Source organism: Corvus kubaryi, unplaced genomic scaffold, assembly GCF_017639235.1.
Source record: "Corvus kubaryi isolate FWS band 111438036 unplaced genomic scaffold, C.kubaryi_AGA036_p1.0 37322, whole genome shotgun sequence".
NCBI lineage: Eukaryota > Metazoa > Chordata > Aves > Passeriformes > Corvidae > Corvus > Corvus kubaryi.
The window spans coordinates 3,076,834-3,089,420 of NW_024581101.1; the positions used below are offsets into that span (position 1 = coordinate 3,076,834).

A 12,587-nucleotide genomic window follows, 5' to 3' on the forward strand; every position below is an offset into this window, starting at 1 on the left:
GAACTCAGGGTCCCAGGAACATTTGTTAATAAATCTTTAGGGTCGGACAGATATAACTCCTCTCCATCCATGTTCTCTCTGGTTTTACCCTCCCTCTCTGCAGCCGTAATTCCAAAGCTGGGCGGGGGTTGAGCTCAGAGTTTGGGTGACTTCGGCGCGTTGAGAGTTTAATTAATCAGGATTGTGCAAATCTGCAGTGCAGGAGAGGAGCCGGGTGAGCGTGTGCCCACAGGATCCGCAGGACGCGGCCACACCGCCACCTGCCAGCCTCTGCCACCAAAGGCAGCCCGGAGCTGCGGGATCCGCCTGCACCTTCCTTCCCCCCGTGTCCCCGCCCGACACCAGCCCGGGATGCCCCCACGCACCAAAGTCCTTTTCCGTGCGATCCTTTCCGGCTCTTTTTCACTATTCCTGGGTTTGAATTAAATTTCAATCCTGCCCCTCAGCCGTGGTACCGCACTGGGAGCTCCCCAGGACAGCCGGGCTGGTACTTTCAGCACCGGAATTGCTCCTAAAGCCAAGAAGCATCAGCTTTAACAACTTTTCCCAGTTTCCATCCACGTGGATTGGGGCTGAGGTCATAGGCCACGGGATTTAGCTCTGGAGGTTTTTAACTTGGGAAATGCCAAGGGATGGGATGAAAACAGCACCAAGAGCTCACATTTAGCTTAAAAATAGCTTTTAAAAAGCTCCACAGCTCAACCCCCTTCATGCGAACTGAGCTGTGTCAGCGCTGGGTGTGCAGTGCCTTCATTGGACACAAATCCCTTTGGGAAGGGACAACATTTCACTGCTCCTGGGACAGAGGGTTCCAAGTTCTGTACAAAATTCTAATTCTGAAAAGCCTCTCCATAAATAATAAAGTAATTTATATGGTGGGAACTGAAGAATTAGGTCTGAGCCCTGATGTGGATTTAGTTCTTGTTGCTCTGAATGGAACTGAACATTTCCAAGGCCATAATAAACACAGAAACAGAGAAGTTCATATAGGAAAAGGAGTTAGTTCACCTTTATTTCATTTCTCCATAGTCCCAAACTTGACAGACGTAGAAAAATATCCTTAAGTCAGTAGACAAATTTACCAATGCTAAATAGCCCTTTTCTCTGACCATCTGGGCCACCCTAAATACATTTGTACAAGCATTACTTCAGGGGGGTTCAATAAAAGGTTCTTCTAAACTATAAACAATAAACTACAGAGGAAAAACTCGAGCTACCAAAGCATGCAGATGAAGGGATCTTCCAAAACTTCAAAAAAAAAAAAATTTAAAAAGCAAACCAACTTTGAGATGCATTTGGAGGAGAAAACAAATTAGGACAAATTGAGGAGAAAATAATTAATTAAGAGAAGCCAAAGCAAACTCTGTAAAGGATCTGTAGATAAGTTAAAATATCTATGGCACAACTTTTCACCAAAAAAAATTAAGGCGAAGACCAACGTTTTATATAAAAATAGCTGAGCAGGCTTCGAAAGCAGGAAATCAGCATTTCCAATGATGACTCTGTTAATACAAGATTATAAATACCCTTTATATACACAGAAAACCAACTCAATACAAACGTCTGGACCGGTTCTCCGGGCATCTGGCACTCAAAATGCCCAGACCAGGTGTCCTGGACCATAGTGGAGGTACTTCAGTTGAAGGTTTGTAGTAGTTTCTTTGCTACACGTACTGATACAAATCATAAAAATGCAATATAAATAGTGATTTTCACAGAGAAACTCAGGAATACACTCAGGTTACAAAGCTTAAGGAATTGGCCCATAAGGAAATGATAAAAGATTTAAAATCATCCATTATCCTGTTTTGTAGACTAAGGAAAACATCCAAGTTATACAATAATATTTAAACTTTCAGAGTATTTTTTTTTAATGAAACTGATTCCTATAGTGAAAATAAAGCAGAAATTATCATGGCAGAATATTCATTATCTCTTCATAAATACAGCAGTTTATTTGTCAAGATCACTTAGAAGTATCATTATTATGGGCATTTTCAAGAATTTCCAAGCCTAAAGGTTACCAGTTGCAAGGACATAAACAATAAACCATATTTGTATGGATGGATCTGAGTAATTTTCAGAACTATGTAATTGATATAGAGCAAAACATGAAAAGAAGAGCAAATGAAATCTATTTTAGAAGAATTCCATTAACATTTCAAGTTAAAATACCTTTGTAGAACTACTGTGATCAAGTTCAGTGTATCTGTGCACATTGTAAATCTGCATCTGTGTGTTCACACGCACTCAGTAATTCCAGAATTAACCCTGGAAATGATAAAATTCCTACTGGAAAAGACAATTTCCCCCCAGCACAATTCAGTGTATTTGCCACTGACTTTTTGAACTGTTATTTCACAAAATCTGCAGATAAAGCAGAAGCTCTTGTTTTCCACAGCACAAAACCCTTTTAGTTTATTGAAATTTTGACTAAAACCCAGAACCTTCATTTCTGCCTCTTTGGGCCTCATTCCCTCCATCCCCTTGTGCATCCTGCCACTCTTTCCCCTACATTCCAGGGAGAGAAATGTGATGGGGGAAATTCAAGGAACTCTTTTCAGATGAAACTTGAATACAAACATGGTCTAAATCTACATTTGACCTCATTTTATTACTGATCCATTTTCATTGAACACTTCAAAATCCTTTCTACAACGTCTCTATAAAGTTATGCCAAAAAAAGGAAACAACTGACACAAAAATCTGCAGAGGTATTTATGAACTGTGATGTCTCAGAAAGTGTAAAATCCTTTTCCTTACAGTGCTGAGATCACTGACTGCTCTCTCAGATTAATTCATCTGATGCACTGAGCAATGCTACAACCATCATTAGTACCAGAATTAAGGGTAATACCTATTTCTCACAGTAACTGCACCAAAACCAGCACAGCCACCCCACCATCCTTCAGCTTTAACATAAATATTTTCTCTCATGAACATATGCTAAGATTTTCTCCCTAATAGCCCATTATTTCCTCGTCCACAGATTGCGATGAGCACAAATACAGAAAAACAGCACTAAAATAACAAAGTGAATGGCTCACACTCAGCTAAAACCATGCACAAAACTGAAGGATGCATGTTGGGAATAATTTATTGCCTATAAAAGGTTAAAAAAAATCCTAAGTTCACATTTTCTGTGTGGGTTTAAGGGGTGTCACATTTCAGAGGTAGCATTGTGTAAAATGTAAAACAGAGCTGGAAAAGAGTTATTGACTTAGTTCAGTAACATGGGAAACTGTTCCCAGAGCCAAAGCACTGACCTGAACTGTTTTTCTTCCAGGAACATCCTTAAACATCTCTTTCAGTGAAGAGGATTTGCTCCTTTGTGGAAAAAGAACCCCCACAAACCCAAGGCTCTGCCCTGTTTATGTTGCCTTCTGACCAAAGCAGCTGCTGCTTTTCAGAGCAATAAATACTCACACTAAACACCTGTTCTGCCACGGGAAACACCCATTTTGTGGTGCTGCTTTGTCTATTTTTTTTCCCCAACCTTCTCAGATTTCACATTTGGTCAAATGTGACAAAATGTTCTTGATTAAAGAAATCCACCACCACAACCCAGCTCGTGTTCTCGGCACCCAGGTGGAGTTTCCTCACTAACCACCCCTAACTTTGCCCAGGCACCTCCCAAGTGAGCTGGGAGGATTTGGGGCAGAAAAGGCAGGATCTGGCCAGGTTCCAGCCCTTCAGCCCCCGGGTCCCTGCTGGCCTGGGGCAGCTGGGCAGGGGGCTGGAGGGAGGACATCAAGCTTCTGAGTTGTTTCTGTGGCAGGAACTCTGTGCTATTCCCCTAAAGCATATTCCTGCCCCTCCTCACACCAGCAGCACCCTGAGACCCCAGGCCAGCAGTGGCTGTGTCTGGAATGCCGAGGGGAAGGCCAGTGCTGTGCAGGAGTTTGTGGTCAGTGTCAGGAATACAGCAGTGCAAGACATCCCAAAGGGGAGAGCAGATCCACGTTAAGCAGTGATTCCCATTCCCGAGCCAGGATGCCCATGATGCTGCTGGTTTGTTCCACCACTTCACCTGCATGAGCCCAGAAGCAGACACAGCTTCTCCCAAGGGAGAAGACAGAACCTTTCCTCACTCACAGAGCTGCAAAGCCCCAAACTCCTCATCTCACACTTTTTATTGCCTTAGTGAAAAGAAATACTTGGAGAGATTAAAGTGCAGAGCTGCCTCCAGGGCTGGGCACTCCAGAAAGCTCGTCCGGGTCATCTGCTCAGGTACCTTTAAACCTGCCCCAAATTCATCCACTGGAGTATTTATTGTTTTATTGGAGTATTTCCTGTTACTGTCAGACCTATGGATGTGACTGAAGCATCACCTGCAGGGAGAGGAAGGGAGGCAGAGCTCCAGGAAACAGGGTTTTAACCATGAGCAAACTTTCCAGCATCTAAACCAGCTCCCCAGGGAGAGCCCATCCTGTCTCTGGTTGAAGTGTCTGTTCTGAGCTACTTTCCCACCTGGGTTTCTTCTCTGATGTTCCCATGGATGCTTTAGGAATGACCAAGGCCAGGGAAGTCATCATGCATGGACAAAGTCAATGAGAGACTGTGCGGGATGGTCAAACATTGATACGTGGCCACAGAAAGGTGATAAAACCATCAACAGGTGGCCCTTCTGCTGCAGAGATGATGCACATTAGAGTCACTCACTGAAACAGAAAGGGGGCTGATTTCTGTCACCCTGGAAAGCACATCTCCTATAGAAGGTTATGAAATGATGAACTGCACTTAACAGGTGTTTGTTACCTTCCTACAGACAGGGGAAATACCCAGAACCCAAATCCACACCAGAGCCACCCCCACTGCTCTCCACTACTTAAATACCACCAACAGTAACAGTCATTAGATTTTTGTTGGAAATACACACTGATACTGAAAGCAAGCCCAGCCAAGGAGCTGTGGAGTATCTCCCTCCCCAGATTTCATTATTCAGGGACAGAATTTACACTTGTTTTTCCTGACTATTCTGTAGTGTTGTCATGTCCCAGGCTGTGGCAGCGCTGCTGCCTCGCTGTGTTTTGTCTCCCCACAAGAGAAAGGACCACAGAAATCCCCCAGGGATGGGGTGGGCATTGACTGCAGCTCATCTCAGCTGCACATCCAAGAGGATTCCAGCTTCCTGGAGAACAGGGACTGACAAAATTGCTTGTATCTAGCAAACAGTTCATTCAAAATTCATCCCTTCGATTTGTTTGGATATGAAATAGCAGCAAGACAGCAAAATATGAATCATCAATGAAGTTTTTCTTGCAGGAAGGTGGATGGTTTAATTGACCATGAAATTGAGAACTTCCGTTAAGAGTATCCCGCCCTCTGTCATGGGAATTTAAGTGGAAGAAGCAGGAAAACAGGGGCCAAATAGTGGCAAATCCCAGCATTATTTTTTTAATTTCACAGAAAACAAGAGGTTTCATTGTCAGTGGCACAAATTTCCTGTCTAGAGAGAACAGCAATAGAAACCATTGTTGGCCTGGCATAGAAAACCCTTTATAAATGAGTTTTTCAGAGCGAGCAGAATTCCAGCTCAGCTCTATGCTCCCTGTGAAGGACAGCACTGTGAGCTCTGCTCACAAACCTCTGAGTTTTAATGCCTCAACTCACACACAGGCCCAGCAGCCTGGAATTCTGGGGTTTCTCTGTGGAAGGGTAGCTCTGTTGGGAACTTACAGAATTGTACAGGGGCAGAACTGTGAGGCTTTTGGTTTTTCAGAACACCTTTTAAAACTGTTCCTGCTCTTTCTGCAGCTGGTGTTTAACAGTATTGCTAAAAGCTCCTCATGCCCAAGGACAGGAGAGACTAAAAACCTGGAAGAACAGAGCCCACTACTGATACTAAACAAAAAGAGCTGTACAAGTGATTAGGGAGGAACTGATCAGACTGAGAAAACCCTAAAACCTGAGTTAATCCCAGTATTAAAGAAAAAAAAGGTGATATTTCCCCAACACTCTGGATTTGCTGAGCAACACCTTGGACCTCCCACTGAAATTAAGGGGATTACTCACTGCATGAACAAGGATTCCCCAGAGTCAATTATTATTTGGCATAAAATGGAAAGATCAGGTTTTTTACAGCCTCAAGTATCTGTGTGAAAAATGCTTACTGAGGGATATCCAGGTTGGAATTGGAGCATCAATGCCATGGGCAGGCACTTGCAGCATCCCACAGAAACATCCTGGAGGAAAAGAGCTCCAAGGTTGAGACCAGCCTTGGACTGGTCACCTCCCTGTCAACTCAACCCTGACACTGCTGCCGTGGCCAGACATTCCCTGGACACAAACACACCCCACTGAATCCATCTGAACATCTCTGCACATCCATTCCACCACAGGAGTGAAGGGATTCAGTGCCAACAGCTCTGGGAAAGAAGGAATTCAGTTCAGCTCCTGCCTGCAATTGAGATCACCGTTCAGAAATGGCACTTGCCAAAAAATCCACTAGGCAGGGCTTCAAACCAGATCTGCAAAACTCACTTCCCAACACTGGAAAACCTTTCAGGATGCAATGACAGCTGTGGAATTCTGACTGGCTTGGTAAAATGGAGCAAAGTTTGTGGAAAAATATATAACCAAGACTTAATATGCAGAACTTTAGCATTCAGGCTTTGACAAATAAACACTGTGACTACAATCATTAAACCCTAAAGAGTGTAAACATCCAATCCCATTGCTACTGTATTAGGCAGTTGTATCCTGCAGCTATCAGGGTTCTCATTTCCACCTCATTTCTTCCAACACTTATCACTGCTTCTTCACATTAATAATTTATTTACGATAATTCAATTTTTTCAGTTAGCCTTTCAAGGTTTTTTCAGCTATTTTGGTCAGACAAATGGAAGATTTAACAATCTCAAGTCAGAAAACGAAAAACACTTCAGTTTAATTTCAGGTTTTCAAGCACAACTCAGAGAAAGCCTGTTATTCTATCTGGATCCCCAATTTTTAGTCCACCTACCTGAGTAAAAATGGGGAAAAATATAATAAACAGGCCTGGGGAGCACGTGACGCTGAAGTATTCGCTGTGTGTCACATGACATTTGTTTTCCACTCTTGCATCCCTGCTCAAAAAGACTTTGCTACAGAGCCAAAGTTATTCTGGAGAGTCAGAAGTTAATCCTACCCAAGGCCAAGCTGCTCCCAGTGAACCCTTCCCTCAGCCAGTTCTTTGATTTTCCAAACCCAACATTCCCAATTCCTGGGCAGTGCAAGGACGTGAGGAGCCACAGCCGCCCTTCAGCACCAGCTCCTCCTCCTCGGGCTGGCTCCCCTGGGCTGAGGACACTGCAGAGCAAAAGCCTCTCTCCCGAACCCTGCACCTCACGTGGGGTTTCTGTTCTGTCACTTCCAAAAAAAGAGAAATCACAAACTGTCTGAGGCATTTTTCTCCGACAGGGACGAGAGGCTGAATGAGGTATCATCGGGCTCTGGGGAGGTGTGGTTGAAATCCATTTCTTCAAGTTCAGGAGGTAAGTCTGAAAGCAGGGCCTACAAGGGAAAATACATATATAATATATAGTACATACACTGTTAGGTGTGGGTTTTATGTCAGCAGTCAAATGTGCTTTAAACAAAGAGTGAAAAAACTAACTGAGTTTTTCAACCATAATCTGAGCCTCTGGAATAAACCCAAGGGAGGGACACAACACAAAAGGACAAACACCTTCTTATACTAAACCTGCTCCAGGATTTACCTGCTGCTGTTCTTTATCATCTGATTTAATTGCAAGTATCAAACTCCGGGTAAACGTCTGCAGTTCAAAATATTTCTGTTTGTGGTTCTCCAGCTGACTCTCAATGAACCTGACTTCTTCATTCTGTGGGGAAATCAGAGAGTTCTGGGAATAATAGCAGAACCATGAAATCCTTTAGGCTGGAAAAGCCCTCTAAGATTGAGTCCAACCATTCCCCAGCACTGCCAAGGCCACCACTGACCATGCCCCCAAGTGCCACATCCACAGGTCTGTTGAATCCCTCCAGGGATGGGGACTCAACAAAGCATTGGAATAACCACAGCTAAACACACCTGGCTTAAAACTCAATGGTTTTAGTGACAATGACAACCAAAGCCCAGATCTCTTCCTAGAAGTGATCAGGGCACTGTGAGAACAGACAGCAAATAAATTCCATTATTGCAGCAGAAGGCTTGACACAGAAACCAGGGAAAACGACTTGAAACTTCCTCAAAGCTATCACAAATTAACAGATAACATCCTCCAGTGCAGCTGGGTTTGACATGGATCAAGTGTCAGCTCACCCAGCTCCTCAGGATCCTTCAGGTTACAGGAGAAACAGGAATATCACAGAGTGACAGAATGGCTTGGAAGGAACCTTAAAGATCATTTAGTTCCAACCTCCACAGAGTTGGTTATGGGGCTGGAACTGGATGTAATCTATTACAAAATGAGGAAATATCAATAATTTGTATGCTTTGGCTAAAAAGGCATTTTCCCAATCTATACTTGCAAATCTCCTAATTAAAAATTCCAATTTGATAAGTACTTCTGTTTATTCCAAGTATCTCTTCTCCTTCAATCTTATTGGTATGGAGGATCCAAGTGCTAAACCTGTTGATCAGTGCAGAGCTAAAATTAATTTTCTCTGGTTGTTCACCTTTGCGAAGATCACGAAAATCAACCTTTTTATTTAGGTTACAAGATCAAAGGCATTGCTCATTTTTGCAGAAGGGCTCTGCTTAATAGCACCAACTCATGAGAGAATAATGAAAAAATATGATATTCACACTCACACTTTCTAGACTGGCTGGAATTCAGCTTTAGTTGACATGAAAAGCTGAGACTACGTGATGCTCTAAAGGTTTGCAACAAACCCTTAAAAATGGTTGTATTTTGGTTGGGTTTTTCCCAGAAAATTCAAATTTTTTCAGTGAAAGCACTGCTCACCACACTGTCCCAGGTGGTAACAGCTCTGGGAATGAGAGAGGAATATTTGGGCTGCGATCTTGAGGCTTTCATAAAAAATCAGCTGAGTTCTTCCCGATGGAAACTTAGCAGTTGCCTGTTTAGCTCTGGATTTTGCCCAGCCCAGGAAGAATTCAGATTTAGGCAGAAAACTCAAGGACTAATCCATGCTGTCAAACAACAACCCTGGCTCTGCAGGGCACTGTCACAACAAGCCTTTCACTACACTGACAGGTGACATTAAGAAAAGGTCATTCCCTCTCCTGATTCATTCTCCACTGCCCTTCCCAAGAAAATGCTGCTGGAAGGAGAAATTTTTGTTCTGAAGAGATGATCTGTTTATTATTTTGGTAACTGATTATTGTCAGGGCAACAGACCTGGTTTCTAAGGGAAAAAATCAGCAATGGAGGTAAAAACTCAAGGAAACATGGAACTATGGCAGCTCCTCGGAGAGCAGCGCACACACAACCCTCAGCCTTTGGCAGCAGACAGGAGCTGTCAGGATCCAACTGCTTTTCCTCCCTCCCACAACCACCACTTCCAGGCACATCCTGGGGAATGACTTCTCCTCAGATCCCCCCATTCCATCAGAGGATTCCAGCTGTTCAGTCCCTTCCAGAGCTGGCAGCACCACACTGCAGAGAAAGCGCCACAGCATTCCAAGGAACAGTTCTGGTGGAGCGGCTCTATAAATCCCTTCATTGGGACACATGGGGGGGTTGCAGGTCTGCAGAAATGGGGTTTTCCTGCCTCCATTTGGGTTGAAACATGGATAAAGTGGCTGAAGGTGGAATGAGGGCATGATGTGCACATCAGGAAAACAGCGGAGGAGCTCAGGATCCCACCAAGCCTTTGCTGAACTCCTGACAGATCCACCCCCTGAACTCCCTGGGATTATCCTGCTGTCCCTGACACAGCCCAATTACTCACCTTGTAATCCAAAAGAGAACTCATTTGATCCACTTCAGAATTGCTGATCAGATCACTCTCTTCATCATCTAAAATTTCTATTTTCTGAAACAGAAGCAAACCGTTCATTCCGAGGACTCCAACACAGAGAGGAGACAAACGAATGAGGATCCGCACCCCAAAGGGGCAGGAAGGATGAGGGATGAAGGTGAGAGAACTCAGTGCTGGCTCCTGAGGAGTTCTGAGCCGAGCAGCCCCCATTAGATGGCAATCATGCACCTCAGCCAGGAGATCCAGCGGGAGCTGCTGCCATGGAGACTGGGGCTGTTTACAGAGGAGGAGCTCCCTGGCCCCAGGTTTTCGGCTTTAAGTGGCCCATTTACCCCCTCATAGCCCCTGCTCTGCTCTGCTGTTGCAAAGGAGGGTCTGGAAGTTTATCCCCCTGGACAAAGCAGCCATCACAGCAAGTGCTGACCTACTCCTTGCCTACAGAAATCGAGGAGTTCTTCTCTGGCCTTCCCTGGCCACAGTGCAAGGGGAATGCCCGAAGCTGTAGGGGATGCTGATCCAAAGGACACCTCCAAATATATAAATATGGACATTTTCACCTAATTCACAAAAATTTGGGGAGCTTTTTATACTGGGTTTTAAAGATCCCTGAAGCACAGTGTTAAGGGCAAGCTTAACACTGATTAAAACTCAGAAATACGTCCCAAGTTTTTTTACTGTTTTTAATTGTTTTGACAGTTGTGAACATTTCTGAGCCTGTCTGTAAGAAGTTAAAGCAATTTTACTGTTTTTTAGGATAGTGCTAACCCAGTGCAGGGAAGGGCCCTACTGGCCCAATCCATGCTCATGGGTCATTCCTGAGGTGTTAATTCAGAGGTTTTTCCTGCAGCACGTGGCCCCTCCTGCCCGCACACCAGGAATTTCCCTGAAATTACTGAGGAGAAATCCTTCCAGGGGCATTCTCAGCTCTCCCTGGCAGGACCCACCAAGCTCCCAAGCCTGTGCTGAAGGCAAGGAGGATAAAGCCCATTTTGTGTGCTCCAGTGTCTGCAGCCCAGCTGAAGTGACAAGAGCTCAGAGGTTTGATGTCCCCAGGTTCTCCTGCTCCATGAGACCTTCAGTAACACTGGGACTCAAATATTTTCGGTTTTAGACTCAGCTTGAGGGAAGAATCTCTAAATAACTACCAAACATTCACCCTCTCTTTCTTAGACACACTTTTTAAGATAGGAAGGGAAAGAACAGATTAGAATTTCAAATAGGAAAACTGTATCTCTTATGCAAATCCAATGTATTTTAGTCCAATTTGAAGTGCATTTTAAAAAAGTTTTGTTACAGTGTTTTCAGAAGAAAATATGAAGAAACTCTTCCTTGGTTTTGTTCCCATTATCACATCAAATGACACAATCTGGGGTTCAGGCACATTGGGGAGCTGAGTCTCTTGGACACCATCTCTGCAAACCATTTCTACTGAAGGTGTTGGGGTTTTTTCCTGCTGTGTTTTAGTATTTTTAGTACAGTTTTAATGCTCAAATAGGAAGGGCTTTCAGCACACACAACTGGAGCTGTCACCTAGTGAAAAACACAGGTGCTGGCCAACAACTTCAACATTAATTAAGGAGTTATTAATGAACTGGTGGAAAAGGAAAGGTGTACATACCACATTATCAGTGGAAACTGGATTCTGGTCATCATCTTTGTGGCCAATTTCTTCATTTTGAAGTGCTTCATTTGTCTCTTCTGCAGAAATAAATTGGTTTTGTCAGATTTCATTCCAATTTTATGCTGAAGGACCATTAATGGTGTTTACCACTAAATGTCACAGCTGCTAAATCCAAGAGCAAACTCATGGTATCAATGTCTACTCAGAAAACAGAACATCTGCCTTATTAAACAGACATCTTGTCACAAGTGTTTCAGGCCAACATCAAACCAACTGCGACCTGGAACAATAACAAAACTACCAGTTATTCTCTGTACCAAAACCTTCCCATTTTTAGGCTCAGGCTGGAATATTCAAAGGTGATGAAGAGTTTCACAGTAGAGGTGTGCAGAAGTTGGGGTTTTTTTAAATTAAAATAAATTCCTACATGAAAAATCCTGCATTCCCTGAAATTCTGGGATACATATCTAAATTCCACCTCCTCCTTGCAGACACTGATGGGTTTTGAAACAGAAACTGATCAGATCATAGAAAATGTTTATCCCTAGTGAACCCAAGGTGCTTTTTTATGTATAAACACTTGAAAACAGCAGATTTTACCCTGATATTTCAACCACAAAGCATGAGAGATTCCATTGACCTGAAAGGCCAAGGAGAACACATAACCCAAAGAAAGATGAGCCTATTTACCCCAAAATTGAAGTTTGATTCTCATATTTACTTGACTTCTGCATATTAAAATAGAAATCTATTATACATATTAAATAGAAGGAGGAAAAGAGGGAAGGGGCAGCAAGGTTCAGGTGGGACACTGGGAGGGGCAGGTGATGATTCCAGAGTCTGTCACCTCCACACAAACAGGGATAACAGGATTTCCCTGGGATTACCAATGCTGCCAAAGACAGGGTAATGTTTAGGCCAGACCACACAAAGACAGTTAATGGTATTAAACAACTTTCCTATAAGTTAAGTAGCTCTAAACTGAGCAAATTTGATTTGAAATTGTTTCAAATAAACTTAATCTGCCACCGGCCACAGCTCCAGAGGACAATTTGTGCTGGGAGCACTTGGGATCAAA

The 12,587-nt window shown here is 43.5% G+C and overlaps 1 protein-coding gene across 1 annotated transcript in view; it reads right to left on the minus strand.

Annotated features, from left to right (window-relative positions):
* Positions 1 to 985: 985 nt before the first annotated feature.
* The window catches only part of HDX (highly divergent homeobox), a 37,471-nt gene continuing 25,869 nt past the window's right edge, over positions 986 to 12,587 (minus strand). Inside the window, exons 7-10 of the mRNA XM_042029264.1 lie at positions 11,507 to 11,586; positions 9,859 to 9,942; positions 7,701 to 7,823; positions 986 to 7,494 (exon numbers count right to left, since the gene is read on the minus strand). Of these exons, the coding sequence (XP_041885198.1) occupies positions 7,369 to 7,494; positions 7,701 to 7,823; positions 9,859 to 9,942; positions 11,507 to 11,586 (413 nt within the window). The 3' untranslated portion in view covers positions 986 to 7,368. The remainder of the gene's footprint in view (positions 7,495 to 7,700; positions 7,824 to 9,858; positions 9,943 to 11,506; positions 11,587 to 12,587) is intronic.